Here is a 26,313-nt window from a genome sequence, read left to right on the forward strand (position 1 = left end):
TTCCGCCTGGTATTATTATCCCTGGTGAGTGATGAGAGAGATCGGTTCAGAGAAGGCTTGCCCAAGACCGCACAGCCAGCAGGTAGATGGAGGCAGGATTCATCCTGCTAGCAAAAAAAAAAAAAAAAAAGCAGAGCTGGAACTCAAATTAAATTCTTCTGACCCCGGCCCAAGGCTCCTTCCTTCACTCTCCAGGTCCTTGCTCCCTGCCAGCCTGGCTGAAACCATCAATGAGCCTCCGGTAGGCCAGGCTTCCTCATACAGAAGTCATAGGTAGCTCTGCCGGCCAGGAGAAGACCCTCTTCCCCCGCCCTCCCCAGAGCGATCTGGATCTACCCGAGGCGGCGGGCGAGAGAATGGGGTCCGCAGGGCGACAGCAGGCGCCGGGCGAGGCCGTGCAGCCAGCGGAGGAAACTTCAGAACCGCCGCGTTCCGGCAGCGGAGTGGGGTGGGTGTGGCCCGAGTGCCGGGCTCCCGCCCCTCCTCCCTCCCTCCCTTCCTCCCTCGCCTTTTAGGTCTCGGGGCCCGCACCCCACTGAGCAGACACCGCCGGAGCTGTGCAGCCTCCGGCTCCCGGCGAAGCGTCTCCGAGGAGCGGCCCAGCGCGCGGAGCCGGGGCGCTGGCGAACCCCGGGCGCCTTCCCGCCTCCGTGCCCGGCGGCGCAAATCCGCAGCATCCGAAGAGCCCCCCCGCACTGCTGACGGCCGGCGGGCTGCCCAGCGCCCCGCAGCCCCGCATTCCACCCGCGCCCCGCGGCGGGGGCGGCGGCGAGATGGCTGCGCGCGTGGGCCTCCTGCTGCGCGCCCTGCCCTTGCTGCTGTGGGGCAGCCTGGACGCCCGGCTCCCGGAGCGCGCCGGCGGGGAGCTGCGCAGGGAGGCAGAGGTAAGGGGTGTGTGCGGGGCCGAGGAGGTCCGCGGGCGGGAGGGCCGCCAGAACTTCGCCTTCAGGCCACCCAGCTGTCCCCGCTGAGCTGACCATCTGCTTCATCCTCTCCCTGCCCTCCGCACCCTTCACCCTGGCACACAAAGAACCTAGGGGCAGCATTCTCCCCGCGTTGGGGCTGGGACCACAAAGGCACGCGGATCCGCCCGGCTGTTCCCCGGACGGGGAAGGAGGGAGAGACCAGATGGGACAGACAGGCAAGGGCTCAGAGAGAGGCAGCCCCTGCCCCGCGTCACCTACGCCAGGGAGACAGGGCAGTTCATTCATCCGAAGCCCCAGGCCCTCCCGAGTGTCAAACACGGTGGAGGCCCCCAGATCGGTGCGGTGGAGAGGATCCCGCTCCCTGGGCTGGGACACGAGTGACAGAACCGGCTTTCCCAGCTTGCAAACTGGGTGAGAGTATTGTACTACTTACTATCAAGAGTTGCTGCTTACAGCAGGAAGGTTAGGGAGAGGTGGGGAAGAGATCAACCAAAGGACTTGTATGCATGCATATAAGCATAACCAATGGACGCAGAACTCTGGGGGGTGAGGGCATATATGGGAGTGGGGTGGGGGGGGGCAATGGGAAGTAAGATATGTACACATATAATACCTTAATAAAAAAATTGAGAAAAAAAAAAGAGTTGCTTCTGAGGAGCTTTAAGCAGTGCCACTGGACTGAACTTAAGAAGAGGGGGCAGGCCCTAGCTGGTTTGGCTCAGTGGATAGAGTGTCGGCCTGCGGACTCAAGGGTCCCGGGTTTGATTCTGGTCAAGGGCATGTACCTTGGTTGCGGGCACATCCCCAGTGGGAGGTGTGCTGGAGGCAGCTGATCGATGTTTCTCTCTCATCGGTGTTTCTGGCTCTCTCCCTCTCCCTTCCTATCTGTACAAAAATCAATAAAATATATTAAAAAAAAAAAAAAAAGAAGAGGGGGCAGGAAGGTGCCGATGAACCCTAAACATTTCCATTTTCAGTTTCCTCCTTTGGACTCAGCTGCTTGCTGTAGGTTGCATAAGCGAGAACTTTTTGTGAGGTGAGAGTGGGGGTGGACTTGGGACATCTATTTTCCAGATTAAGGTGACTGTAGTAATACACCAGTGTCTTTTCTTTCTTTCCCAAAGAAGCACTTCTGTATTCTTTTTTTTTTTTTTAATCATCACCCAAGGATATTTTTCCCATTGATTATCAGAATCAAAGGGAAAGGGGAGGCAGAGAGAGAGAGAAAAAAAATCGATGTGAAAGAGACACACATCTCTTGGTTGCCTCCTGCACGTACTTACCCTTTGGTCCGTGGGCCAACGCTCTAACTACTGAGAAACCCCACCAGGACTCTGTGTTCTTAGCTCTTCACAGAAATAGGTCTGGGGTCTCCACTATTTTAAGGCAAAGAGATGCAAATAACTTCTAAATTACCGAGCCCAGCACTCTGCCCCGAGACTTGCTCACCTAAGAGCATCTTTCCTGCTCTAAAACTGCCAGTTTAGAGCCTCTCAGTACCCTCACCCCCTTTCCCGGAAGAGGCAGGCTGAGTTCGGGAAACTGGAGGAGGGCCCACAGCCAGCTTCTATCGCTGCTTGGGAATATCTGGGAATGACCGTGCTTCAACAAGAAGGTCCTTTCTCAGACTCCCTCCCCCTGTGCCCTTCCAAGCACTGGTCTCTTGCTCTGTGCTCTCTGCTTATGGACATTTAAGAATCATTTTGTTTTCTGAATTTAGAATCTTACAACATCAAGTGCAAAGTAATTGTGGCCCCAGGAGAAAGCTTCTGCCTACCAAGCCAAGTCCTGTTAAGAGTCCCCCCTCACCCCCCCCCCCCCCCCCCCCCCCCCGTCCAGGTCCCAGGAGATCCTTGGCAGGAGAATAGAGACAATAGCTCGGCCGCTCATGCCTGTGGTGGCCTCAGATGGAGAGAATTTCATCTTGGGGTGTGCTTAGGAAATGTAATATCTAACAGATTGAGTCTCTTTCAGTCTATTTAACATAATTGGGGTAAAGGGGATTTTTAACTCTGAAAACAAGAAATATTTTAAAAGCATAAAAACTCTGGAAATGTGTAATGGGTGCATAGTGTCTCCATATGCCTATGCATGTACATACGTATGTGTACACATGTAAATTGGGATGTGTATGTGCATGTGTGATGTCAGTATGTCTATATGTGTTTCTGTGTATGGTCAATTGCATGGTCGTTGGTGTCAGACAGACCTGTGTGCAAACCATAGGTTTAACCTCTATGAACCTCAGTTTTCTTCTCTGTGCAATGGGGTTAATAATGCCCATTTCGCAAGATTATTGTGTGGTTTTACTGAGATCCCTAGTTCCTAGAAAGTAGTTTATAAAAGGAAGTTGCTCTCAATGTTGTTAGGATCTTTATCATTATTTTAGAGAACAGAGCTTCAGATTAAAGTCCTGGCTTGGTGATTAGCTCTCCTAAAACAATGACAAGATATACAAGGAAACTATTTTCAGCATTGGACAACAGACAGCACAGAGCTGTAATTCTCAGATGGTGTTGCTTTTACTATGGCTACATTACACATTACCCCAAAACTTAGTAAAGTAAAACAACCATTTATTATGTCTATTGATACCGTGGTTCAGAATTTCAAACAGCACATCAGGGCAGCTTGTCTCTGCTGTACAGCATCTGGAGGTGGGATCATCTGAAGGCTGCTTACTCACCTGCTTGGTAGTTGATGCTGGCTGTCAGTGGGGGGCCTCAGTTCTTCCCCATTGGGGCCTATCCACAGTGTCTCTCCATGCGGGCTAGTTTGGGCTGCCTCAAAACATAGTGGCTGGGTCTCCAAGATAAGTGTTCTGAGAAGTAGAAAGGGAGAGACAGACAGAAAGACAGCAGACAGACAGACAAGCAAAAGCTGTGCCCTTCTTATGGCCTAGACTGGGAAGTTAGGTATCATCACATCTGCTGGATCAGTCACAAACCCCCCCAGGTCAAGGGGAGGGAACATGGTCCCCACAATCGGTGGGAGGAGTGCTGAAGTCACATTGTAAGAAGAGCATGGAAATGGGAAATGTCACGGTCATTTAGGGAAATACAACCACTGCAGAAGGGAACGCACAAAGTAAGCCCCGTGATCACTCCGGCTCTCTGCTCAAGTACAATCCCCTGACCGCAGGGCAGGGAGCTAGACCCCAGTAGAGCATAGCAGTCCTACTGAGCTCATGGACAGAGGTCAGATTGCAGAACATAGACGGAAAGAAATAATAAAAACAGACTGCGTGATCTTAACACATTGCGGACGGATCATGAGAATTCTCACTTCATATTACGCAGTGTTTTACAAAGTATCATACTTTAAAAAGATATTAGCTTGTAAGAACATGTAATAAATAACTTGAAAATGCAATGGGTATTTAATTTTAAAGCGTGCCTTTAACATTTATGTAAAACGTTTTTTGTGCTCGTTCAATAGAAACTTATCTGGCCACTGGGTAAAGCCAGCAATAAAACTACTGGTCCGCAATGTGTTAAGTTATTTCCTTCATTTCTCCAGGCTGCAGTTTCCTTCACTGGAAAATAAGGGAGTTAATTTCATTTAAATGGCTTAAATGACTTTTTTTTAAAAAATATATTTTATTGATTTTTACAGAGAGGAAGGGAAAGGGATAGAGAGTTAGAAACAGCTATGAGAGAGAAACATTGGTCAGCCGCCTCTTGCACACCCCCTACTGGGGATGTGCCCGCAACCAAGGTACATGCCCTTGACCGGAATGGAACCTGGGACCCTTCAGTCCGCAGGCTGACGCTCTATCCACTGAGCCAAACCGGTCAGGGCTTAAATGACTTTTAAGATTCTGTCTAGCGCTAACATTGACTTTGGGGTGTGTGTGTGTGTGTGTGTGTGTGCGCGCACGTGACCATGTGCATGGGTGTACATTTCATCTGCCTGTGTGTCCATGCCTGTGTTCCCATGTCTCTGTGTGCATCCCTGTACCCTGTGTGCATGGCTGTATGTGTCTCCTGTGTGCACACAAAGTAATAAAATCGAGGGCTTTCTGTTGTGGGCTTTGCCTGGGAGGAGACTGACTGCTTACAAAGCTGCATTATGAACAAGGTCATTGTCGCCCACTTAGCAAAACTAGGGCTGCTCAAACACTGGTGAGTAGGAAGGGCCTCCACTGCCCAATGGCAAGACTGAGGGTTAATGAATGACATCATCATCCTGGCCCCACTCTCATTCTCAGCTGGGCCCTACGCTGTTCTTGGGTGACACAGACTATCCCAAGGGATCTATCTACCGTGTTTTGCTCAGACCTTCCTTAGAACCACAAGGCAAGTATGTGCAGGACCTGCCTTCCACGCGGTGGTCTACGCAGATCTGCACAGCCACACCCAGTGTGGCTTCAGGAACTGGGGAGTTTGTTTCTCCAGGGAAACATTGGAGCTTCTGTGAAATATCCACCCCCAGATGCAGTGTCTGCTTCTCATAGCCCAGAGCCATTTATTTGACTTCGTGTGAGTCAGAAACTCAGAAGCCCGGGTGTGGGAGCCATTCCCAAGGGCTCAGCTCAGTGACTCATGGGTACCGGGTGGATAGAAGTGCAGGAGACACTCTGAAGGGTCCCAGAGAAGCAGGAGTTGGTGGGAAAGCAGTTGTCAAGCCAGCTTGAAAACCAAGAAATCTAGTAAAAACCGCATGGTGGCCCTAGCCCGTTTGGCTCAGTGGATAGAGCGTCAACCTGCGAACCGAAGGGTCCCAGGTTCGATTCTGGTCAAGGGCACGTACCTAAGTTGCAGGCTCCTCCCCACCCCAGGCCCTGGTCTGGGCGCATGCCTCCTGGAGTCAAATGTTTGTCTTTGTGAAGGAACATGCCTTGGTCCTGTTAGATACCTCTGGCTGCTCAGAGGACTGGTTTGGGGTGCGATGGAAGATGTGACCCCAGCCTCTATTGATAGCCACGTCCACAGCCTGAGCAGCTTCTTCCCTCTGCTCTGCCGCTGGACCTGCTTGCAGAGGGGACAGAAGGGAGCCAGTTAGAGCCCAGTTTTGCCTTTTTCCTCTTTGAGGGCTCTCTCCCCAGTGGGGAGGGCAGCTTGGCTCTTGCTCCTTCACTTTTAAAGCCTCTGAGTCACTTGTTAAAATGTGCAATAAAACATCCTGGGTAGGTGTCAGACTCACATACTGGTTCTGTCCCTCACTAAGACCTCTTACCAATGTACTGCACTCCTCTGAGACTTACTTTCTTCATCTTTAAAATGGGAATAACAGCCCTGGCCGGTTGCTCAGTGGTTAGAGCATTGGCCGGTGCACCAAAGGGTGCAGCTTTTGGCCCCAGTCACGATGTGTGAGAGGCAACCAATTGATGTGTCTCTCTCACACTGATGTCTCCCTCTCTCTCTCACCCCCTTCCATCTCTCTTTTACTCTCTCTAAAAGCAATGGAAATTTTAAAAATCCTTGGGTGAGGATTAACTAAAATAAAATAAAATAAGAATAAGCCCGGCAGGTGTGGCTCAGCGGTTGAGCATTGACCCAGGAACCAGGAGGTCATGGTTTGATTCCCAGTCAAGGGCACATGCATTGATTGTGGGCTCCATCCCCAGAAGAGGGCTTGCCAGAGGCAGCCAATTGATGGTTCTCTCTCATCGTTGATGTTTATCTCTCTCTCCCCCTCCCTTTCTCTCTGAAATCAAGAAAATCAATGAAATAAATAAATATAAAATAAAACAGGAATAATAACCCCTGGCCTCTGTTCTTACAAGGTGTTTGTGAAGCTCAAAGGTGTAATCCCCTTAAAAGCTCTGAAATAGTCAGGCACTCACTGTGCTCTTGATTACCAGAAAACAGCTTTATTTATAGGACGTGCAAGGCAGAACACCAACAATCATCCCTCGAATCTTGACTTGGCTAATCATGCAAAAGATGTATTAAATGATAAAACACAGTCACGTAGCATCACTTTGAAAAGCCTAAAATAATAATGAAACATGAAATGAGCTGGAATAAATCATAGGCAAAGCAACATGGTTTCTGTATGAACTTGCCATTTTGCAATTTTGCAATTTCTGGGTTCATTTTTGCTGCTGCAATTCTTTGATATGGAGGGTGTCACAGCCACTGTGGACTTGAGACTGGGAGCTGGCCCCTCTTAGACTTCTAGCAATAAAGCTCTGTGACTATAGAGGGGAAAATAATGTTTTGTTTTTAATATATATTCTTATTGATTTCAGAAAGGAAGGGAGAGGGAGAGAGAGAGAAACATCAATAATGAGAATCACTGATTGGCTGCCTCCTGCATGCCCCCTACTGGGCATGTGCCCTTGACCAGAATAGAACCCAAGAACCTTAAGTCCACAGGCTGATGGTCTATCCACTGAGCCAAACGGGCTAGAGCGGGGAAAATAATGTTTTCAATGGGACAATTATCCCAAAGCTTTCCCAAAGCATCTTCTTACTGGATTTTCATGATGCTCCTATGAGAAACATAAGCAGTATTCTTACCCCCATTTTAGATGTTGGGGCACAGAGAGGTTAAGTAATCATGTCATAGATCACACAGAAGCAAAGCTACAATAATAGACAGACCTGGAGTATATCTTAGCTCTAATCCAACTCTCTCATTTTACAAAAGAGGGAACTATGGCCCAGAAAGGTGCAGGGCTCACCCAAGGACACACAGCTAGCAGCAGCTCCAGGAATAAAACTCAAGACACTCAGCCCAACCAACGTAGCTCAGTGGTTGAGCCTCGACCTATGAACCAGGAGGTCACAGTTCAATTCCTGGTCAGGGCACGAGCCTGAGTTGTGGACTAGATCCCCAGAGTGGGGTGTGCAGGAGGCAGTTGATGAATGATTCTCTTTCATCATTGATGTTTCTTTTTTTTTAATTTATTTTATTGATTTTTTACAGAGAGGAAGGGAGAGAGATAGACAGTTAGAAACATCGATGAGAGAGAAACATCCATCAGCTGCCTCCTGCACACCCTCCACCAGAGATGTGCCCGCAACCAAGGTACATGCCCTTGACCAGAATTGAACCTGGGACCTTTCAGTCCGCAGGCCGACGCTCTATCCACTGAACCAAACCAGTTAGGGCCATCATTGATGTTTCTATCTCTCCCTCTTCCTCTCTTAAATCAATACAAATATATATATATATTTATATATATATATATAAATATATATTTTTTTTTTTTTTTTAAATGAGACTCAGCCCAGGACTGTTGTCCTGCCAGGCCAGTGACTCAGAGTTCCTGACTCAGCCCTGGATTCATTTTGCTAAACCTTATTGCTACTCTTGCCCTGGCCAGAATAGCCCCTTCCCCCAGGCATCCAATGGGCTGGGATCCACACACCCTGCCATGACAAGTCAGGACGGATGCAGAACTAGAACCCCCAGAGCTCTGATTCCACTGAGCTTTCTGGGTTCCAGGGGGAACCGTTTTTGTTTTACCCAAACATCCCAGCCACTCCCAGGGCTTTCCAGAGGTGACTCCCAGGAAAGTGGCCCCAGCCACCACCAAGAGGGTGAGGCAGGTTGGCACCAGCTTTTAAACCCAAGCAGGTGAATCACAAAGGGGCACAGCCCTACGGCTTCCTCTCCACTCAGCTCCAGCATTGGGCTCCTCAGCACAGGATGGGTGGAGAACAGGGAAGAGAGAAAACCTGGTGTTTGAATTGCCAGGCAGAGAGGAGCGGGCCAGGTGCTACCTCCATGAAGGGGGCAGGAGACCACGGTGGGGGGCGGGGGAGGCTCAGAGCATTCCTGAGAGGACACAGGTCCCAAGAACACTGCAGCCTGGAAGGGAAATGACTCCTCCAAGGTGGTTAGTGTGGAGCTGAGATGAAAACGAGAGCTCCATCTCTCAGTCCTGCCCCCTTTCCCAGGATCCCTGTGCCACGGTGTCCTCTGCCCCACACCCTGCTCTGATGCAGACAGGGATGTTTCTCGCACCTTTGCAGGGGGAAACTGAGGCACAGCAAATGGGTTAGGGACAGCTGTAGGAGCAGAGGTGCCTCAACCCTGCCTCCTCCTCACCAGGGACATAGGTCTGCCCCCCTCGACAGAACTACAGCGCACTCGGCTCTGGCAGTATTCAGGAGACCCTTTCTTGTAATGAAAAACATTTTAATTAGAGATATATTAAACATGAAATAAGTATAAGAGAGCTCTTTGTTGTTGTTGTTGTTAATCCTCACCCAAGGATATTTTCCCATTGATTTTTTTTTAAGAGCAAGTAAAAGGGGACAACAGAGACAGAGAGAAACATTGATGTGAGAGAGACATCAATTGGTTGCCTCCTGCACGTGCCCCAACCGGGGCCAGGATTGAGACCACATCAGAGGTACAGTACCCTTGACCGGAATCGAACCCGCAACCCTTTGGTCTGCAGGTCCATGCTCTATCCACTGAGCCAAACTGTCTGGGGCTATAAGGGAGTTTTTAAGTCCTACTAATCTCCATAATAATACTTCAGGGCTTTTATGGAAATATAAAATGTCAAATTCTTAAGATTTCTCTTTCTCATTCTTTTGGTGTCTTTTGGCTGGTGTGAACCCATGCTCACTGCTTCCCGGGAATTCAGCTATGCCTGGCAGCCCACAGGGTCCCAGAGACAGTCAGGAGAAAGGACTTCTCAGGACTTCCCCTCCTTTGGACCCTTGAAAAATACCTCCACCCCCATCCTGCCCTCCACCCCACCTTGCCTGCCAAAGTACCCAGCAAGGGCCCAGCCAGGAAACAGGAGACGCCGCTCCTCCATGTCCCCTCCCTTCTCCCCCTCTGTCCAAGGTTTCCTAGTTCCAGACCTGGAGCCAACTCCCTGATAAGGGCTGGGTGGGTTTGGGGGAAGAGGCACAGGGAGTGCCGGCCTGTTGGCCTGTGACCCAGTCTCTTCCAAATCACTCACTCAGCAAAACTGCTTCTACGGAGACATTCATTCCCCAGCTTCTCCTAAAAAGCCGCTCTCTCTCCATCCTCACCAGGGGAAAGGGAAGAGGCAAGGAAGAGAGCCAGGCACCTGGCTGGGTGAGGCGATTCTGGGATGGAGCACCTGAACTGAGAATGGAGGTGTAACTGCCTTATTCAAAGCAGTTCCCATTCTCACAGATGGGTTGCATTCCGAAAGCCTGTTGCTAATTTTCCCTGTAAGTTAAATCGGCTAGATAAACTGTTTATTGAGCATGAACTATAGTAGGCACGATGCTGGACGCGAACTGCTTTATTTAATCCTTCTGAGAATCCTGTGGGGGTTACTCTTGTTCTCACATTGTGGCTGAGGAAATGGAGGCCCAGAGAGGTGACGTCATTTGTCCCTGGCCACCCAGCGGGGTCAGGGCTGGGAATAGATTCTGGATTCCAAGCCCAGTGGTTATTCCATGATGCCACACTGTTTTGAGCTGTAAATAGTCTTCCAGATTAAGCCACAAAAACTCCTTTAATCCATTATGCATCCCAAAATAGCGTACTTGTGAAAAGGGAAAATAGAAAATAGGGCTGAAATTCTAATAAATTAGAGCAGAAAAACAATAAACCAGGCTTGGGTAGAGTTCTGTTGTCTAGAATAAGGGCTCCTTATGGGAAGTGGCTTTAATGAGAAGAGGACACGGAGGTTGCTAAGGATGGATGTAATGAAATCCACAATGAGGAGGCTGGATACTTGCAAAGGCTTAGGGGCTTGGGGTCCTGGCTCAGTGTCTAGTTTCACTCCCATTAGGTGCCTTTTTCTTGAGCAGCAGCTATGATTGGAGTTGATCTGAGTTCAGAAATGCAGCAAAGGCCCTGGCCGTCCTCCCGTGCACCAAGAGGTTGCGGGTTTGATTCCGGGTCAGGGCACATTACTGGGGTGCAGGTTTGATCCCAGTCAGGGCATGTACGGAAGGCACCGATTGATGTTTCTCTCTCACATCTCTTTCTCGCTCTCTCTCCCTCTCTTTCTCAAAATAAACAGCCCGGCTGTGTCTCAGTGGTTGAACATTGACCTATGAACAAGGAGGTCACGGTTTGATTCCCGGTCAGGGCACATGCCTGGGTTGTGGGCTCGATCCCCAGTGGGGGGCGTGCAGGAGGCAGCCAATCAATGATTCTCTTTCATCATTGATGTTTCTATCTCTCCCTTTTCCTTCCTCTCTGAAATCAATAAAAGATTAAAAATTTAAAAAAATCAATAAACGTCCTTGGGTGAGGATTTTTAAAAAAAAAATGCAGCAAACAAAAGTGAGTAAAAGAACAGGGAAGACAGAAAATGATTTCTGTATAAGTATGATAGCAAGGAGGGGTAAAAATTAAGAGAGAGTGTGTGTCTGCATGAGAAGTAAGCAGCCAGGTGACATTTTAAAGAACCCCTTCCTGGGGCTTCATCAGTGAGAAGGGCACGCAGGGAGCCACGTACAGTGATCCCCCCTCAGGGTAGGACTGGTGACCGGTAAGGACAATGAGTCACCCACTTCTCTCCAGTGGCTGTCAAGAACTTGGTCGCTGGGAGAGCGGCTTCCAGGTCTGTGAGGGCGGCCGTGAGTAAAAGGCATGTGGGGGATGGGGTGTTCTCCTCCAGACCCACAGCTTCCCATCATCCACCTGCTGAGATTCCAGCTTCTCTGAGCTCCAGGATCACACAGCCAGCGCCAACTGACATCATCAGAGTTGATCTTAATCACACACACACACACACACACACACACACACACACACACACACACCGTTCCTCCTCAGGCTTTCTCTTACAGTAAAATGGCATCATCTTCCAAGGCAAACATGTAGGAGCCATCCTGGATTCCTCCCTTTCTTTCATTCCCCACAATTAACCCATCAGGAACATGAAAATAAAATTCACATTTCTTACCCCGACTCACAGTCGGCCTGCCTCTGATGTCATCACGTTTCCTGCGGCTTCACACCCACTGCCCCAGCCCTCCTTCTATGCCGTAAACACGCAACGTCCTTCCTAGCTCAGCCTTTGCATTTGCTGCTCCCTCTGCCCGAACCCCCTTTCCCATCTCGGTGCATGGCTAGTTACTTCCCATTCTCTCCAAATGTTTTTATTGTTTTTTAGAGAAAAAGGAAGGGAGAAGGATAGAAACATCAATGAGAGAGGAACATCATCCCAAAGCTGCCTCCTGCACGCCCCCTACTGGGGATCCAGCCTGTAACCTGGGCATGTGCCCTGACAGGGAATCGGTGACCTCTTGGTTCCTGGGTCAACTCTCAACTGCTGAGCCACACCAGCCGGGCAGGTCTCATTCTTTAGGACTCTCACATCAAATATCAGCTCTTCAGAGGGGCCTTCCCTGACCTCCTCATGTCAAGTTTCTAAGTTATTTTCAATCACATCATCCGGTTTCTTTTCTTTATAGCATCAAACGTTCTCCTTTATTTGCTATCTGTGCTTTTATTGTCTGTCCCCATCCACAAGTGTACATATAGGTTCTTTTAAGAGTGTCTTGTTGACTCTTGCACCTGGCAAAGTACCTAGTACATTGTGTGAATAATCAAACAAATGAATGAAAGGAAGTTGCAGGTTTCGAATTCAAAAAGTGCTTCTCTAGAGAGTTAAGGTTTCATATAAACCAGAGGGTTGAAGGTAAGGGCATGGTTCTTAAATATATCTGCATTCGGGAGGAGGGTAATTGTTTAGGGAGTAGCCAGCATTAGGTAATTAATTCCCAATCCATGCCTGGCAGAGCCTGCAGGGGATCAGCTCAACGCCTGATCAATCCGGAAATGTTCCTAAAGAGATGACATGTGTCAGGAGAAGAGTTGAGGCATATAGATCATGTATGTTTACATAAAGTTATAATAGCTGCCCTGCATGGAGCCCATGCCAGGTGATAGGTACTGTGGTAAGTACTTTATATTTACTGTTGTGATTCATTCACACATATACACACACACCCTGTAAAGTAGGTACTATTTCTAAATCCACATTACAACTGAGAAACCAGTGATTTAGGTTCAAACCCAGGCAGGCCTGACTCCAGAGCCCAAAACTCTACTGTCCTCTGACAATGCCATGAGATACTCAGGGCAGGGACTGCCTGGCCAGTGTTAGAAATAAAGAAGCTAAGGTTCAAGCATAATGAGTGACTTGCTCAAGACCCTCTGCTAGTCGTTGGTGGCCTGGGACGAAGTCCAGGTCCTGACTTTGATGCCAGGACTCTTTCTGCTGTAGCTCATAGACCCTGTTGGGACGAGGGGTGAGACCAGGCACGATGTATGTGCTGTGGACACTTGGAGATCAAGGGAGGGGAAAGGATGCCACACAGTGGGGAAAGCTGATGCTCCTCTCTCCCCCAGGCATTCCTGGAGCGGTATGGATACCTCAGTGAACAGGCCCCCGGAGCTCCCTCCTCCACGCGACTCAGCAATGCCATCAGGTAGGATGGAGGGGTATGAGGGTTTGGGAGTGCTGGGTATAAGCTTAGGTCATCTCCTCCCTCCTGGGGGAAGGCTGCCCCCATGTGTGTCGAGGGGACCATGCTCCATTGTTCCTCCCCGCAACCCCTCACTCCCACCTGCCCCAGCCTCCTGCTGTATCCAGGGAAGCTCCCCGCTCTCACCACCCACCCTCCCTTTGTGGTCCTTTATCTCAATTCCTGACAGGGAGTTCCAGTGGGTGTCCCAGCTGCCCATCAGTGGCGTGCTGGACCCCGCCACCCTCCACCAGATGACACTGCCCCGCTGTGGGGTGGCAGATACTGACAGCCAGGCAGCCCGGACTGAGCGGGTCAGCGCCCTGTTTGCTGGACGCCGGGCCAAAATGAGGCGAAAGAAACGCTTTGCAAAGCAAGGTGAGCACTGTGGCAATCCAGCTAGGATGGGATTCCCCACCGTCCTGAAGCCCCACGGCCCGAAAAAGGGCTCCACCTCGGCCTGGGCTGTGTCAATAACCTCTTCCCTAGGGTGGGGGAGGGGAGCACAGGGGACAAATAGGACCTGTGGGACTTGAGGACCCTGTTTGTGAACAAAGACATTTACATCAGAATGATACCTATGCTGACGAATTTTCACCGTGCAAGTATTGTCCAGAGCGAACCCCATCGAGCCCACTTGATTTCTTGGTCCATTTGCTATGCAGGGCAGTTAAACTGTTGCCAACACTCTTCTTTCTATTTTACTGGAGTCATTTTCATCAGAATCGGTTCTTTTTCATAAGAATTACCCAACAAAGATGGGATTCATCGATCAGTTTGATTTTGTCCACAGTACATTTTCAGCAGCTTGATTGAACTATAACTCACATACCATACAATTCACCCATTGAAAGCATACAATCCAGTGGCTTTTAGCATATTTGCAGAATTGTGCAACTATCATCACAATGTAATTGCAGAACATTTTCATCACCTCAAACAGAAACCCCATGCCCATGAGCAGGCACTTCCCATTCCCCCTCCCCCAGCTCCTAGCAACCATTAATCAATCTACTTTCTGTCTCTATGGATTTGCCTATTCTGAACATTTCATCATAACACATTTTAGGCATTACACTTCCTCCTGTTATGATTTAATTGTGGGTTTTTTTTCTTCCCTTCACTTCTTCTTCCTCCTTCTTTGGCCAAATCTAGTCTTCCCAGGGTCAAAGGTTACTGATCTAAGATTTATAAAGATTTTATTCTCCTGCCAATTCTTCATCAGTAACAAGTTTTGCAGTGTGTGATTTTAACGTCGTGTTTATTTTTACGAAGTCTAATGTTCTCTGATCAACTTCTGCAATTTTCAAGATTCCTAACAAAATGGGCTTGTTTAGTCGGCTTTTTACCTCTAATGAATTTTACTGTGAGCCCTTCGGGCAATTGTCTCTTGGAATTTGCAGTAACTACTTTTACCGACAATATCCATTAGGATCCAGGACAGAAGGCACATCGTTTGTTTTTATTCCTTAGCTAACCCCAAAGGAAATTGAGGGCATTTCCCCTCAGCTGTTGGAGGATGGCCATTTCCAGGTATTCGCCAATCCACTTCAGCTGTGTCTACACTCCCAGCTGCCCCGGGTCTCCGGTGCTGACACTGTGTCCTGGGCCGCAGCGGAGAAGGACCAGGCATGAGCACAGGAGGCCCTGGGAGAGCAGGAAGAGCGACGTTCCTGGGGCTCGGGCTCTGGGTTCAGCTGTGTCACCTGAGCTGAGTCACTTTGCTGTTTCCTCATCTGAGACACAGGCCCTTTTAGGTTGGAAAGGAGAGATGAGTTCTGATAACCAAGGGGCGGGAGCTCGCCCTGGCCAGTGTGGCTCAGTTGGTTGGCGCGTCATCCCATATATTGAAAGGGGGCAGGTTGGATTCCCTGTCAGGGCACATGCCCGGGTTTCAGGCTGGAATCCCAGTAGGGGGCCTGCAGGAGGCAGCTGATCAATGTTCCACTCCTACATTGATGTTTCTCTCTCTCTCCCTCTCCCTCTTCTCTCTTTAAAATCAATTTTTTTTTTGGGGGGGGGCAGGGATTGTGAGGATACAGCGGAAAAGGGGGCAGCCCCAGACACAGACTCAGCAGCAGCACTTCCAGGCTAGATTCCATGGAGACTTGGGATGATGCCTCCTGGACGTTCAGGGCCTGACCTGAGCACCCAGGATGCTTCCTTCCAGCAGCACTTCATCTTCTCATGCCCCAAGGGAGAATCGGATGGAGTGTTTGTTGGTCACTGTCCAATTTGGAGCACCCCTTTTAGACAGAGATTTGGGCTAAGGCACCTCTCAGGCAGGCGGCTGCGCCCCACCAGCCTAGCCCCATTTCCTTGTCTGACCCCTGGTCCAGACTGCAGTGGCCGGGTTAGACAGAGAATTTCCCTCTCGGTCACAACATGACTTCACTTCCTTTCCCCCGTGGGTGGGAAGATATTCCCTAGATTCTAGGGCCTAGAAGGAAGTTGTAGGTTTGGCAGGCACTGAGCACTTCCTAAGCCTTAGGAAAGAAAATGTAATAGTCACAGCTAACACCTATTGAGCATTTATGATGTGCCAAGCACAGTTGTGAACAGATTAACTCATTTTCTCCCGGAACAACCCTATGAGACAGGTACGACTATTATCCTCACTTACAGGTGGGCAAGCTGATGGACAAAGAGTTTAGGCAACTTTCCCAGGGCCAAATAGCCAGAGGGTTAGCCAAGCCTTCTTGTCATTGGAGGATTAAGTGAGATTCCAGATGTGGAAAACCCCAGAATATGGGTAGGTCCTTTAAAAATGAGTGGAAAAACCCGGACTATGGTAGGTGCTTTAAAAATGAGTGGAAAAATCCAGAATATGGGTAGGTGCTTTAAAAATTTTATGGATTCCGCAGCCAGTGACTTTTCATTATGTGGGCGAACGCTGTGCTGAGGGAGCTGGGCTCCAGGGTAGGATTGCCAGATAAAATGCAGGATTCCCAAGTTGAATTTCAATTTCAGATGAACACCAAATGATTGTTTTGTTTTTACATCCTTATACTAACATAATTACTTGTTGACCTGAAGTTCAGGTTTTACCAGGCATTCTGTATTCTCATTCGCTAAATCTGGCAACCTTATTCCAAGTGCCTGCTCCCCTCTGCACCTGCAGGGCTGATTTTCAATGCCCCCGCCCCCTCACAGAGCAGGTGGGGTGGGGAGCACAGGGGTGGAAAAGGAAGAAGGGAATGGATGATAATCACTGAGCACCCAGCACGTGCCAGGCAGCTTCGGGTTGCTATTTCATTTCTCCTTTGCAAATAAGGAAACTGAGGCTTGGAGGGATTCTATCATTTGTGAGAAAAGGTACTGAGATTCCAACCCTTGTTCTCTCCACAGCAGCAGTTTGCTATTGGGAGTCAGGACTCTTGCTCGGATCCTGCCCAAGCAAGGAATCTAGCTCTCTTCCCTCCCCATCTCTTTTTCCTCTTCTCTTCCCTTTTGGGTATTATTTTTTTAATTTATTTTTTTAAATCCTCACCGAGGATATGTTTTTATTGACTTTAGAGAGAGAGGAAGGGAGAGGGGGAGAGAGAGAGAGAGAAGAGACAAACTTCAATGTGAGAGAGAAACATCGATCAATTGCCTCCCGTACCCACCCCAACCAGGGATCAAACCTGAAACCTGGGTATGTGCCCTGACCAGGAATCCCTTTTGCTGTCCGGGATGATGCTCCAACCAACCGATCCACACCAGTCAGGGCCCCTTTTGGATTTTAGATCAAGGGTGTAGGGTGCAGTGCCAGGTGCTAGGGTGGCCTGGGGGTTGCCATGGAAACAAGCCAGGCATTTGGGGTGGGGCCTGCAGTGGCCAGCCTGCTCCAAAGATACGAATCTGGAAGAAGACAGGGGACAGGGCTCAGGCTGCTGGCCCCACAGTTCCTTTCTTCCCGGCAGGCACTCCAACAACCTACCACCCTGCTCCCCGGCAAGGAAAATTGGTCATTTTCTCTAAATTCCTGTTCCTAGGTGTCTCCCTATTCCCTGCCCACCCTTCAGCTGCACAGAGGATTTTTATCCTTTTATCCTTCGAGCTGTCACCTTCACTGACCACCTGGAGTGAGAGAATTGCCCCCCTCCCTGTTCCCTGTCTTTGGAGTGAGGGCCACCCTAGCTGCAAAGGCTGAAGGAGCTGCTTCACAGTTTTCTAGAAGCCTGAAGGTTGCGGGTGGGGAGAGGGAGTCTGGGGTTGGTTACCCATCGCAGGGTGTGAAAGAGCCCAATGCCAGCTCCCTCCCCTCCCCCCCCAGTGCCCAGTGCCGGCTTACAATGCACTAGAAGTGTTAGTGGCTGCGCCTGCTTCTGGACGCCAGGCCTCCCCTCCCTTCGAATCCTTCCCTCTTCCCTCCCTGAGGGTTGGTCACTGGCTGGGAGGGGTTGGGTGGCTGCCAGGCCAAACAGGCCCAGGAGGCAGCATTGCCTTGAATGGAGCTTGGCTCAGGGGTGGGAGAAGGGACATTCCCCTCCCCCGCTTCCACGGGGGATGGGGAGAGGGAAAGGGTGCTCAACTCCTCTGCCCTCTCTGACCCTCCCTTCCATCCAGAGACTGTTAGCTCTCGCAGAGCCCCTGCTCTGACCCAGAGGAGCGACGTGCAGGCCCGTTTATAAGCCTCGAGTCTTAGCAAATGTGTCTGCTTATCCGCGCGGAATGGAAAATGCACCAAATCAGGTGTCAGGGCCTGGGCTCCTACTCAGTGTGTGACCCTGGGGGCAGATCTTCCCCCGGTCTCAGAGCCCCCAAATAGAGGAGAGGTTGACTGAGGAGATGGCTCAACACCCACCACTTCACTCCACTTGCCAGGACTTCCCTGGGACAAAGGGGCAGGAGGCCTGAACCTTCAACTGCCCTGCCCCCTCAAGGGGAGAGGGGGCTGTGCCCACTCACCTGGGGTCCCAGCATGGTCAAACCTGCCCTGCCCACTGTCACCCAGGCCCCAGGGATTTGGTCCATTTGGGAAACTGAGGCCCAAAAGACATGACTCTTGTGTGCTCCTGAGCCCAGAGTCCTGCCTCCAAGCAGTGAGTCTTCCGCTCCGGGTCACAGTCTCAGTCCCTAGCGTGCAGGGCTCAGAAACAGCTCAGGAAATCTCAGAGCGTGGGCCTTCGAAGCACCCTGGTCCTGGGCGTGTGGTGAGCTGGCGCTGGACCCAGACTAGCTGACCTGGGGCTTGGCCAGAGGCCCGGGTCTCAGCCCTCAGGGAGGAACTGCTGCGGTTCTGGGCAAAGGAATAGAAACGCTTAACTGAGTGGAGATGGAAAAATTGCTCTCGGTCAGTGACAAAACACACCCTTTGTTCTTATTTGTTTTCACCTCAGAGCTCTCCAGATTCCCTGAGGAAGTGAGCGGGAGGGCCAGGGGTCAGGGAGGGACCTCAAATCAATGGGTCTTGTGATGGCTACTCAGGGACAGGCCCCAGACACTAGAAAGGGAGGTGGCAGGAGGGTGTGAGGGCTGGAGAGGGGGACGGGTCAGGAAGGGCAGGGAGGCTGTGACCCCGTGGGCTGGGGTTTGCTGCCAGCAGGAGGCGCAGAGTGGATTTTCAGGCTCAGCCCAGGCTGTGCAGGGAGGAGACTCCAGAGCAGAGGGTGGGGGTTTTCCTGGGCAGCGGCTGCATCTCCCCCATTCTATTTTGGAGGGTGATGCAGCTTGGCCAAGGTCCTAAGGGACCTCCTGAGGCCAACCCAGTAGACTGGGACTCTCCAGGACAAGCATAGGCCGATCTGTCTGAGAGCAGGGTCTCCCCAGCCAAATGAGGGCCTTCGCAAGGCAAAGGCTATGTCTTCCCCGCCAGACCATGGGCTCCTTGGGGAAGGCCTATCTCCCTATCATACGTGTTGCCTGGGGACCAGCCCCAGGCTCTGACGTGGCCTCTCTGGGTGGCAGGCAACAAGTGGTACAAGCAACACCTCTCCTACCGCCTGGTGAACTGGCCCCAGCACCTGCCCGAGCCTGCAGTTCGGGGGGCCGTGCGTGCCGCCTTCCAGCTGTGGAGCAACGTCTCGGCGCTGGAGTTCTGGGAGGCCCCAGCCACAGGCCCAGCTGACATCCGCCTCACCTTCTTCCAAGGGGACCACAATGACGGGCTGAGCAACGCCTTCGACGGCCCAGGTGCTGACAGCCTCTCTTCCACATGGCAGGAGGGGGACCCCGCTAGGAGGGGCCGTCGGTGGAGGGCAAGGGAGCATGCGCTCTCCCTGTGGCCTTGCCCAAGCTGCATCACCCTCCAAAGAGCCCTCAGTCTCCTCATCTGTCAAATGGGAACAGTACCTGCCCGATTTTGTGCCATGTGGCTGTTGGGATGGTCAGATGAGGTTCTGCAAGGGAAGTGCCTTGCAAACTCTACAGAGCATTGTCTTTCCTGGGAGCACCTCCTGAAGCCCCATCATCCATCCCCTGCCTCTAGACAAGCCTGTGTCTCTCTGTTCTCCTGACCAGGGTGGCCGGGGCCACCCCTGCCCTCCCTCTGCCCTCCCCCAAGCCTCTGTCACAGTCACTGCCTCAGAGCAAGAGGCATTCTACCTGCCACCTGCCACAGAAGCACTTCATATGCCCACAGCCCAGACGGGTCTCCTGTTTGCCCCCAGCCTGAAGGCTTCCGGCTGTGATTTACACTGCTGTCCCCCCATTCTGCCCAGCACTGGCCTGCAGAGCCTGAGTGCAGGCTGTCTCTGCATCCTCCCAACCCCCCCCCAACGCTAAGGAGTCAGGAAACCTGATCAAACCGCTTCAGCTGGGGACTTAAGCCCTGTGTGGTCTCAGAACTTGGGCCCCTACTCCCTTGCACGCTCCTGCTTTCCGACAATCCCACTCAGAGCAAAGCCACTTCCAGGCCCTGCTGCCTGGACCAGGGCAGGGCTGGCAGGAATCTAGGCTTTTTGAGATCCCACCTGTAGGACACACACACGCTTGCCTATAATTCATTTCATCCATGATACCTACATGAGGTGTTTCCAACCGTCCCCAGGTGGAGTCTGGTAGCGAAGACAGCCCTAGACGGGGAGTCAGCTCTCTGATGTGGGACAGGTGCTTCATCTTGTTGAGTTTAGTCACAAACCTCCCAGCTGTCTCCCAAGATCCTTGTAAGAGTTGCCTGGAAAGGCGAACATTGCTCAAAACCGTTCAGAGCACATTCAAAACAGGGAGGCGTGTGTTCTTCCCACGCATGGCCACCTCTCCATGCCCCACGAGGCTCTCCTTAACATTAGCCTCCGGACCTTCGTCAGTCCCAGTTGGGCTGGGCTCCAAGACGGCAGCACTGGCCGGACCCTCAACAGGCCTCTAGGCCAACATTACCGCCGTGCGGTTTGCTGCCCCTGCAGAAAGTGACTTGTGAGGGTGGGGCCCTGGGACCTGCATGGCTGATAAGCTAAATCTGGGGCACCCTACGCTTGAGCCTCACTGGTCCAGCCCAATTCCTTCTGCTCAGTCATATTATAGCAGGAAGGTAGAGACCCACAGAGGGGCCCTGGCAGAGGGAAGGCAAGGACACAAGAATACATACACTTTTTTTTTTTTTTCAAAGAGAGGAAGGGAGAGGGAGACAGAGACAGAAACATCCATGATAAGAGAGAATCGCTGATTGGCTGCCTCCTGCACGCCCCCCTACTCGGAACCAAGCCTACAACCCATGCATATGCCCTGACTGGGAATCGAACCATGATCTCCTGGTTCATGGGCCGATGCTCAACCACTGAGCCACACCAGCCGGGCAAGAATACATACACTTTTTATTAAAGAAACTTTGCGTACACATAAACACACCCAGTGCCCAGATCAAAAAACATTACCAGCACCCCACACGGTCCCATCGTGCTCCATTCTGGGGTAACCCCTGTACCTACTCCAAGATCTTCTAAAAGGGAACTCCTATATAGCATTGATTATGTGCTAGGCACTCGGTATATGTAACACACACAGATACACACATCTCTCTTCAACCCTCAGAAAAACCCTGCGAGGAAGAACTTCATTATCATCACCCCTGTTTTCAGATCGGGAAGATAAGGCACAGAGGGGTTTAAGAGACTTGCCCAGGGTCACTCCGCTAGAAAATGGTAAAACCCAGGCAGTTTGGCCCCAAGCAGGATGTGCACCGCTCTGCCTCCTAGCGTCCGTACTGCACAGCCAGCCCTGTGGTCACTGCCCCACACCAGCTTCGGCCAGACGGGACCGGGAGGGAAATTAAACACTCCCATGGCGTGCGCGCTGGGCGGTGGGGACGCGGGGCCGTCGCGGGCGGCGGCTCCCCTGACCCTCCGCGCCGCCTGCAGGGGGCGCCCTGGCGCACGCCTTTCTGCCCCGCCGAGGCGAAGCGCACTTCGACCGGGACGAGCGCTGGTCCCTGAGCCGCCGCCGCGGGCGCAACCTGTTCGTGGTGCTGGCGCACGAGATCGGCCACACGCTCGGCCTGACCCACTCGCCCGCGCCGCGCGCGCTCATGGCGCCCTACTACAAGCGGCTGGGCCGCGACGCGCTGCTCAGCTGGGACGACGTGCTGGCCGTGCAGAGCCTGTATGGTGAGCCCCGGACCCCGGCCCCCACGACCCCAACCCCCGGCCCCGGACCCCGGCCTCTGTCCCTTCCTTGCCTGCACCGCGTGGGCTCCTCAAATTGGACCTCCCATCCATCCTAAGCGCAGGCATCTGGCCTCCCCCCATCCTGGGTCCTTCCAAATCCTTAGGCTCCTGAAATCTGAAAAACCTCAAACGATGACACCCCACCTCACCCATGCTTGCCCTTGATTAACCCCAACGAATTGAATTTCTGGGCACAGTCCCGCCCAACCCCCCACCTCCTCCACCGTTGCTCTCACATCCTTGCCCCATCACCCAGACCCAGTCCTCACCCTCACCTCTTCCCCCAGCCCATACGCCAGAGCCCTCATCCCTGCTCCCAGCTGCGCTTTCTCTCTATCGCAGTGGTTCCCAACCTTTTTTTATTGGCCATGCGCCACCTGAGCATCTTTAAAATCCTGATGCCCCCCCCCCCCCTGTGACATATAATTCTTATTATTCAAAAAGTGGACTCCTATTCACGTGGAGGAAGCCTGAAAGGCCATTAACTTGGTCTAAACAAGCTTCCAAAGAACATGGCATCCACGAAAGAGAAAAATAAAAGAATGAAAGGACAGTTGAAGTACTGAGGAAGAAAACACTAAGAAATTGTTAAAAAAAATATGAAGTGACATGAATAGCAAATAGTTTCAAAACATATACTAGAGAACTGAAATGCATAAATATGTCACAATATATATTTATGTACTGTATATAAGGCCCCTAGAACCATAAAAAATGCAAAAAAAAATTCACGGTTAATAACTCATTCTTGAATTGCTCCCCTTAAAAATCAAATCACCCCCCGAGGGGCGTGTGCCCACGTTGGGAACCACTGCTCTATCCCCTAACCTTCCCCCTCCATGACGCTGATGCCCACTTCCTGCCAAGCGTGGACTCAGAAAGATCTCCCCCATAATGAACTGACCGGCGCTGCTGCCCAGGGACCTGCCTGGACCTCAGGCCCTCCTCGACGCCTGGGCTGCCTCCCTCAGAGTGTGGGGTGCGGTGGGCAGGGCCAGGAGCCCTGGGCTCAAGTCTCTGTTCCATGCCTGACTCGCAGTTGCTCTTGGGCAAAGCATTTCCCCTCTGAGAGCCTTCAGTTTTACCTTCTGAGAAAATGGGTAATAACTGAGGACCTGCTCACCTCACAAGGTTGCTGTACTAGTGAGTATGAGCATGCTTTGTAGCCTAAGAAACCTACACAAATGTAATCATAACAGCTGCTATTTCCTGAGTGCCCACCGTGGACCAGGCACTTAACATGCAAAACACACATGAGGTAAGTATCTTTTTGTGCACAGAGGAGGAGAACCCGGGTAAGAGAGGTTAGGTAACTTGTCCCAGGTCACACAGCGAGGAAGTTGCAGACCAGGATTCAGGAGCTGGTGCCAAATTCTAAGTTGATTGGACGCTGCCTCCCTCTAAAGTGAAGTATAATGATGTCATTATCTTCAGAGCTGTAATGAACACAGCTTGGGCCCCTGAACTCTGCCTGCTTTGTCCAGGACTCAGAGGGGAGGACGCGCTGCACTCCTTAGTTCCAAACCCTTCTGTAGTCCCCCCTTCAATTTTGTCTCTGTCGGTGCCTCTTTCCAGACCCGTGAGATAGGAGCGAGGGCTTCTGAGTTTGGTGCTACGGTTAACACCCACAACCAAAGACAATGCTTAACCCTACCCCTGCTCCCCTTCCTCCCCCCCCTGTCTGACAGTGATGAAAGGAACCCAGGGGGAGGTCTCGAGCCCGCAACACCCTCCTAACCACTGTGTGCTCTTTCCCTCTCCCCTCCCCCATGCAGGGAAGCCCCAGGGCGGCTCTGTGGCTCCCCAGCTCCCAGGAAAGCTGTTCACTGACTTTGAGGCCTGGGACCCCCACAGATCCCAGGGAAGGCGCTCCGAAACCCAGGGTCCTAAATATTGCCACTCTTCCTTTGATGCCATCACTGTAGGTAAGACGGTTCCACCCATGCATTGCTTCCTCTTCCCTCCTCCCCACATTTCAGGGGTCTCCAGAGCTGGAGTTCAAGGGGGAGTGTAAAGGATAAAATCCAGAAATTCCAAGCCACAAGGATTCTGCAAGGTAGCAAGCCCATGCCAAGCAAAACACTCCTTTCTCCTTCCGCCCCAACTGTGCCCGCTGCATCCTCTCTGGTCAGCTGGGGAGGCTGGGTTCTAGGAAGGCACCTTCCCTGGACGGAAGGCAGGAGGCGGGTGGTCCCTGCTTAACTCTCTCTCCCTTGTCTCTCTGCGCAGACAGGCAGCAGCGACTGTACGTTTTTCAAGGGAGCCACTTCTGGGAGGTGGGAGCTGATGGCAATGTCTCGGGGCCCCACCCGCTGCAGGAAAGGTGGTCCGGGCTGCCCCCCAACATCGAGGCTGCCGCAGTGTCACTGGAGAGTGGAGACTTCTACTTCTTCAAAGGTACCCACCCGGGGGCAGATGAGAACGTTGAGACCTACCGAGGAAAGAGGTCCCGCCCAAGGTCAAAAGAGGGGGGGCACCTCAATTCCAACCCCAACCTGTGGCCTGGGGAACCCTACCAGGAGATTCCTTTAGCGGTGGATTGGGGAGGCGGTGTCCAGGTTGTTCTAGAGGGAGAGGATGGGAGAATTCCAGAGAAGACTCTAGAGCAAGCATGTTAAACTCCGCGGCCGGCAAGTTTGACATGCTTGCTCTAGAGGGCAGAGAGGACCATATGCCGGAGCTCTGTGATTCTGCAGAAAGTCCTGCCTTCCTCGGAATCCTCGCTGTAGGAGGTTGGGCATGTCACTTAATTCTTGGAGCTTGAATTTTTTGAATTGGGAACACAATCCCTCGGGTTTGTTGGGGAAGGATGAAAAGAACATACTGTCCGAGCAGTGTGCCGTGTATTATTACTTCAGTAAATAGTGTTCATTCATTCATTCATCCAACAAGTATTGAGTGCCTTCGATGGCCTGGGCTCGGTTGGAGGTGTTGGGATACGTACTGAACAAAAGTCCCTGCCCTCCTAGAACTGGTAGGAGTAATGGCAGTGAAGAAAGCCCCTGGCCTTCCCTGGAGCCCAGTCCTCACCCAGGGAGAGTGCCCCCTGCTGCCCAGGGAGGGGCTAGTCATGTTCCTTTAGCGCGATCTGCCCTCTGCTGACACCTGCTGGAAGCCCAGGCCACAACAGTCCCTCCCCTAGTGTTCATCACCAAATATGAGTATGATCCGTTTTATCACAAATACTGACCCCCTTGGGCTCCAACACAAGAAGGAAGAGAGGCACAGGGGGACAGAGTTGGGGTGGAGGCCCAAAGGGTGAGAGCTGCCCGCTCACCCTGGCTCTCCCAATGCCCCGCAGGGAGTCGATGCTGGAGGTTTCGGGGCCCCAAGCCAGTGTGGGGTTCTCCACAGCTGTGCCGGGCAGGAGGCCTGCCTCGCCACCCGGATGCAGCCCTCTTCTTCCCTCCTCTGAGCCGCCTCGTCCTCTTCAAGGGTGCCCGCTACTACGTGCTGGCCCCGGGGGGACTGCAGGTGGAGCCCTACTACCCCCGAGGCCTGCAGGACTGGGGTGGTGTCCCTGAGGAGGTCAGCGGCGCCCTGCCCCAGCCAGACGGCTCCGTCATATTCTTCAGGGATGACCGCTACTGGCACCTGGACCAGACCAAGCTGCGGGTGGCTGCCTCGGGCCGCTGGGCGGCCGAGCTGCCCTGGATGGGCTGCTGGCACGTGAACTCGGGGGGTGCCCTGTTCTGAAGGCACCCCCACCTCATAGCGAACTTTGGGTGCTCTCATGGCCAACGTGTGTGCCCTGCCCCAGGGGCAGAGCCTGTCTTGGGAGCCTCTGGGCCCCCCTGCAGAAGACCCAGCGGAGAAGCTGGCTGCGTTTGTTCCCTGGAGAACGTGGCATTCATTGTCTTGGCGCTGTTCCCCAGGACATGGAAGTGGGGCTGGGATCAATCCGAGGAGAAGCCCAAAAGGGTCCCAGACTCCACAGCCTTTTTCGAAAGGACTCTTTCTTCCCTCGGGCTTGGGGGCTTTTTTTTTTTTTTTTTCTGCTAACGGCCCAGTTCCTGTCTATGAGGCAGCAGCACTGGGCAACCAGGCAGGATGCAAATCTCAGCAGAGAGGTTGGGACCACTTTGCAAGACTGTTGCCTTCCCCGGAGGACCTTCTGGCTCAATTCTTGGAGAACAGTGTCATATTTAACAGAGGCCCTGCCCCCAGAAAGCCTGGATGGGTTGGGTACGAGGGTCTCCAACCTCGAGGCCCTGAGTGGGGTCAGGACCCAGAGCAGGAGGGAGACAGCTGCAGTCCAGCTTTCTGTGGGAGGCTGGAATAAAGAGGTGTCCCCAGCTGGTGGGCCTGGAGGCACCAATCAGCCTGCTTTGGAACAGCTTCCAGTGAGGGCAGGTGGGCGTGGATGCTGGTGAGGTGGAGCCTGTTCTTACTTCTGACCGAGCCAGGGCCAGCAGGCTGTGAGTGAGT

At 52.1% G+C, this 26,313-nt stretch overlaps 1 protein-coding gene across 4 annotated transcripts; it reads left to right on the forward strand.

The window, feature by feature from the left end:
- The first annotated feature begins 526 nt into the window (after window positions 1-526).
- Window positions 527-26,310, forward strand: MMP28 (matrix metallopeptidase 28). 4 transcript variants are annotated; one of them, XM_054709165.1, is made up of 8 exons: window positions 527-884; window positions 13,185-13,264; window positions 13,491-13,678; window positions 19,193-19,417; window positions 21,580-21,825; window positions 23,661-23,810; window positions 24,115-24,282; window positions 25,187-26,310. In XM_054709165.1, the coding sequence occupies exons 1-8, from the start codon at window positions 774-776 to the stop codon at window positions 25,579-25,581; spliced, it is 1,563 nt and encodes a 520-aa protein (XP_054565140.1). In that variant the 5' UTR covers window positions 527-773; the 3' UTR covers window positions 25,582-26,310. The 4 variants fall into 4 exon arrangements, with proteins under 4 accessions (XP_054565140.1, XP_054565143.1, XP_054565141.1 ...); XM_054709168.1 differs by having other exon boundaries at window positions 24,119-24,282; window positions 25,187-25,375; XM_054709166.1 differs by lacking the exon at window positions 23,661-23,810.
- The last annotated feature ends 3 nt before the right edge of the window (window positions 26,311-26,313 follow it).

This window comes from Eptesicus fuscus, chromosome 20, assembly GCF_027574615.1.
Source record: "Eptesicus fuscus isolate TK198812 chromosome 20, DD_ASM_mEF_20220401, whole genome shotgun sequence".
Lineage (NCBI taxonomy): Eukaryota > Metazoa > Chordata > Mammalia > Chiroptera > Vespertilionidae > Eptesicus > Eptesicus fuscus.

Coding starts and splice junctions, on each gene's coding strand:
- MMP28 (XM_054709165.1), top strand. CDS start 774: ATGGCTGCGCGCGTGGGCCTCCTGCTGCGCGCCCTGCCCTTGCTGCTG. Junction 885..13,184: donor AGCTGCGCAGGGAGGCAGAG/GTAAGGGGTGTG, acceptor TCTCTCCCCCAG/GCATTCCTGGAGCGGTATGG. Junction 21,826..23,660: donor GGCCGTGCAGAGCCTGTATG/GTGAGCCCCGGA, acceptor TCCCCCATGCAG/GGAAGCCCCAGGGCGGCTCT.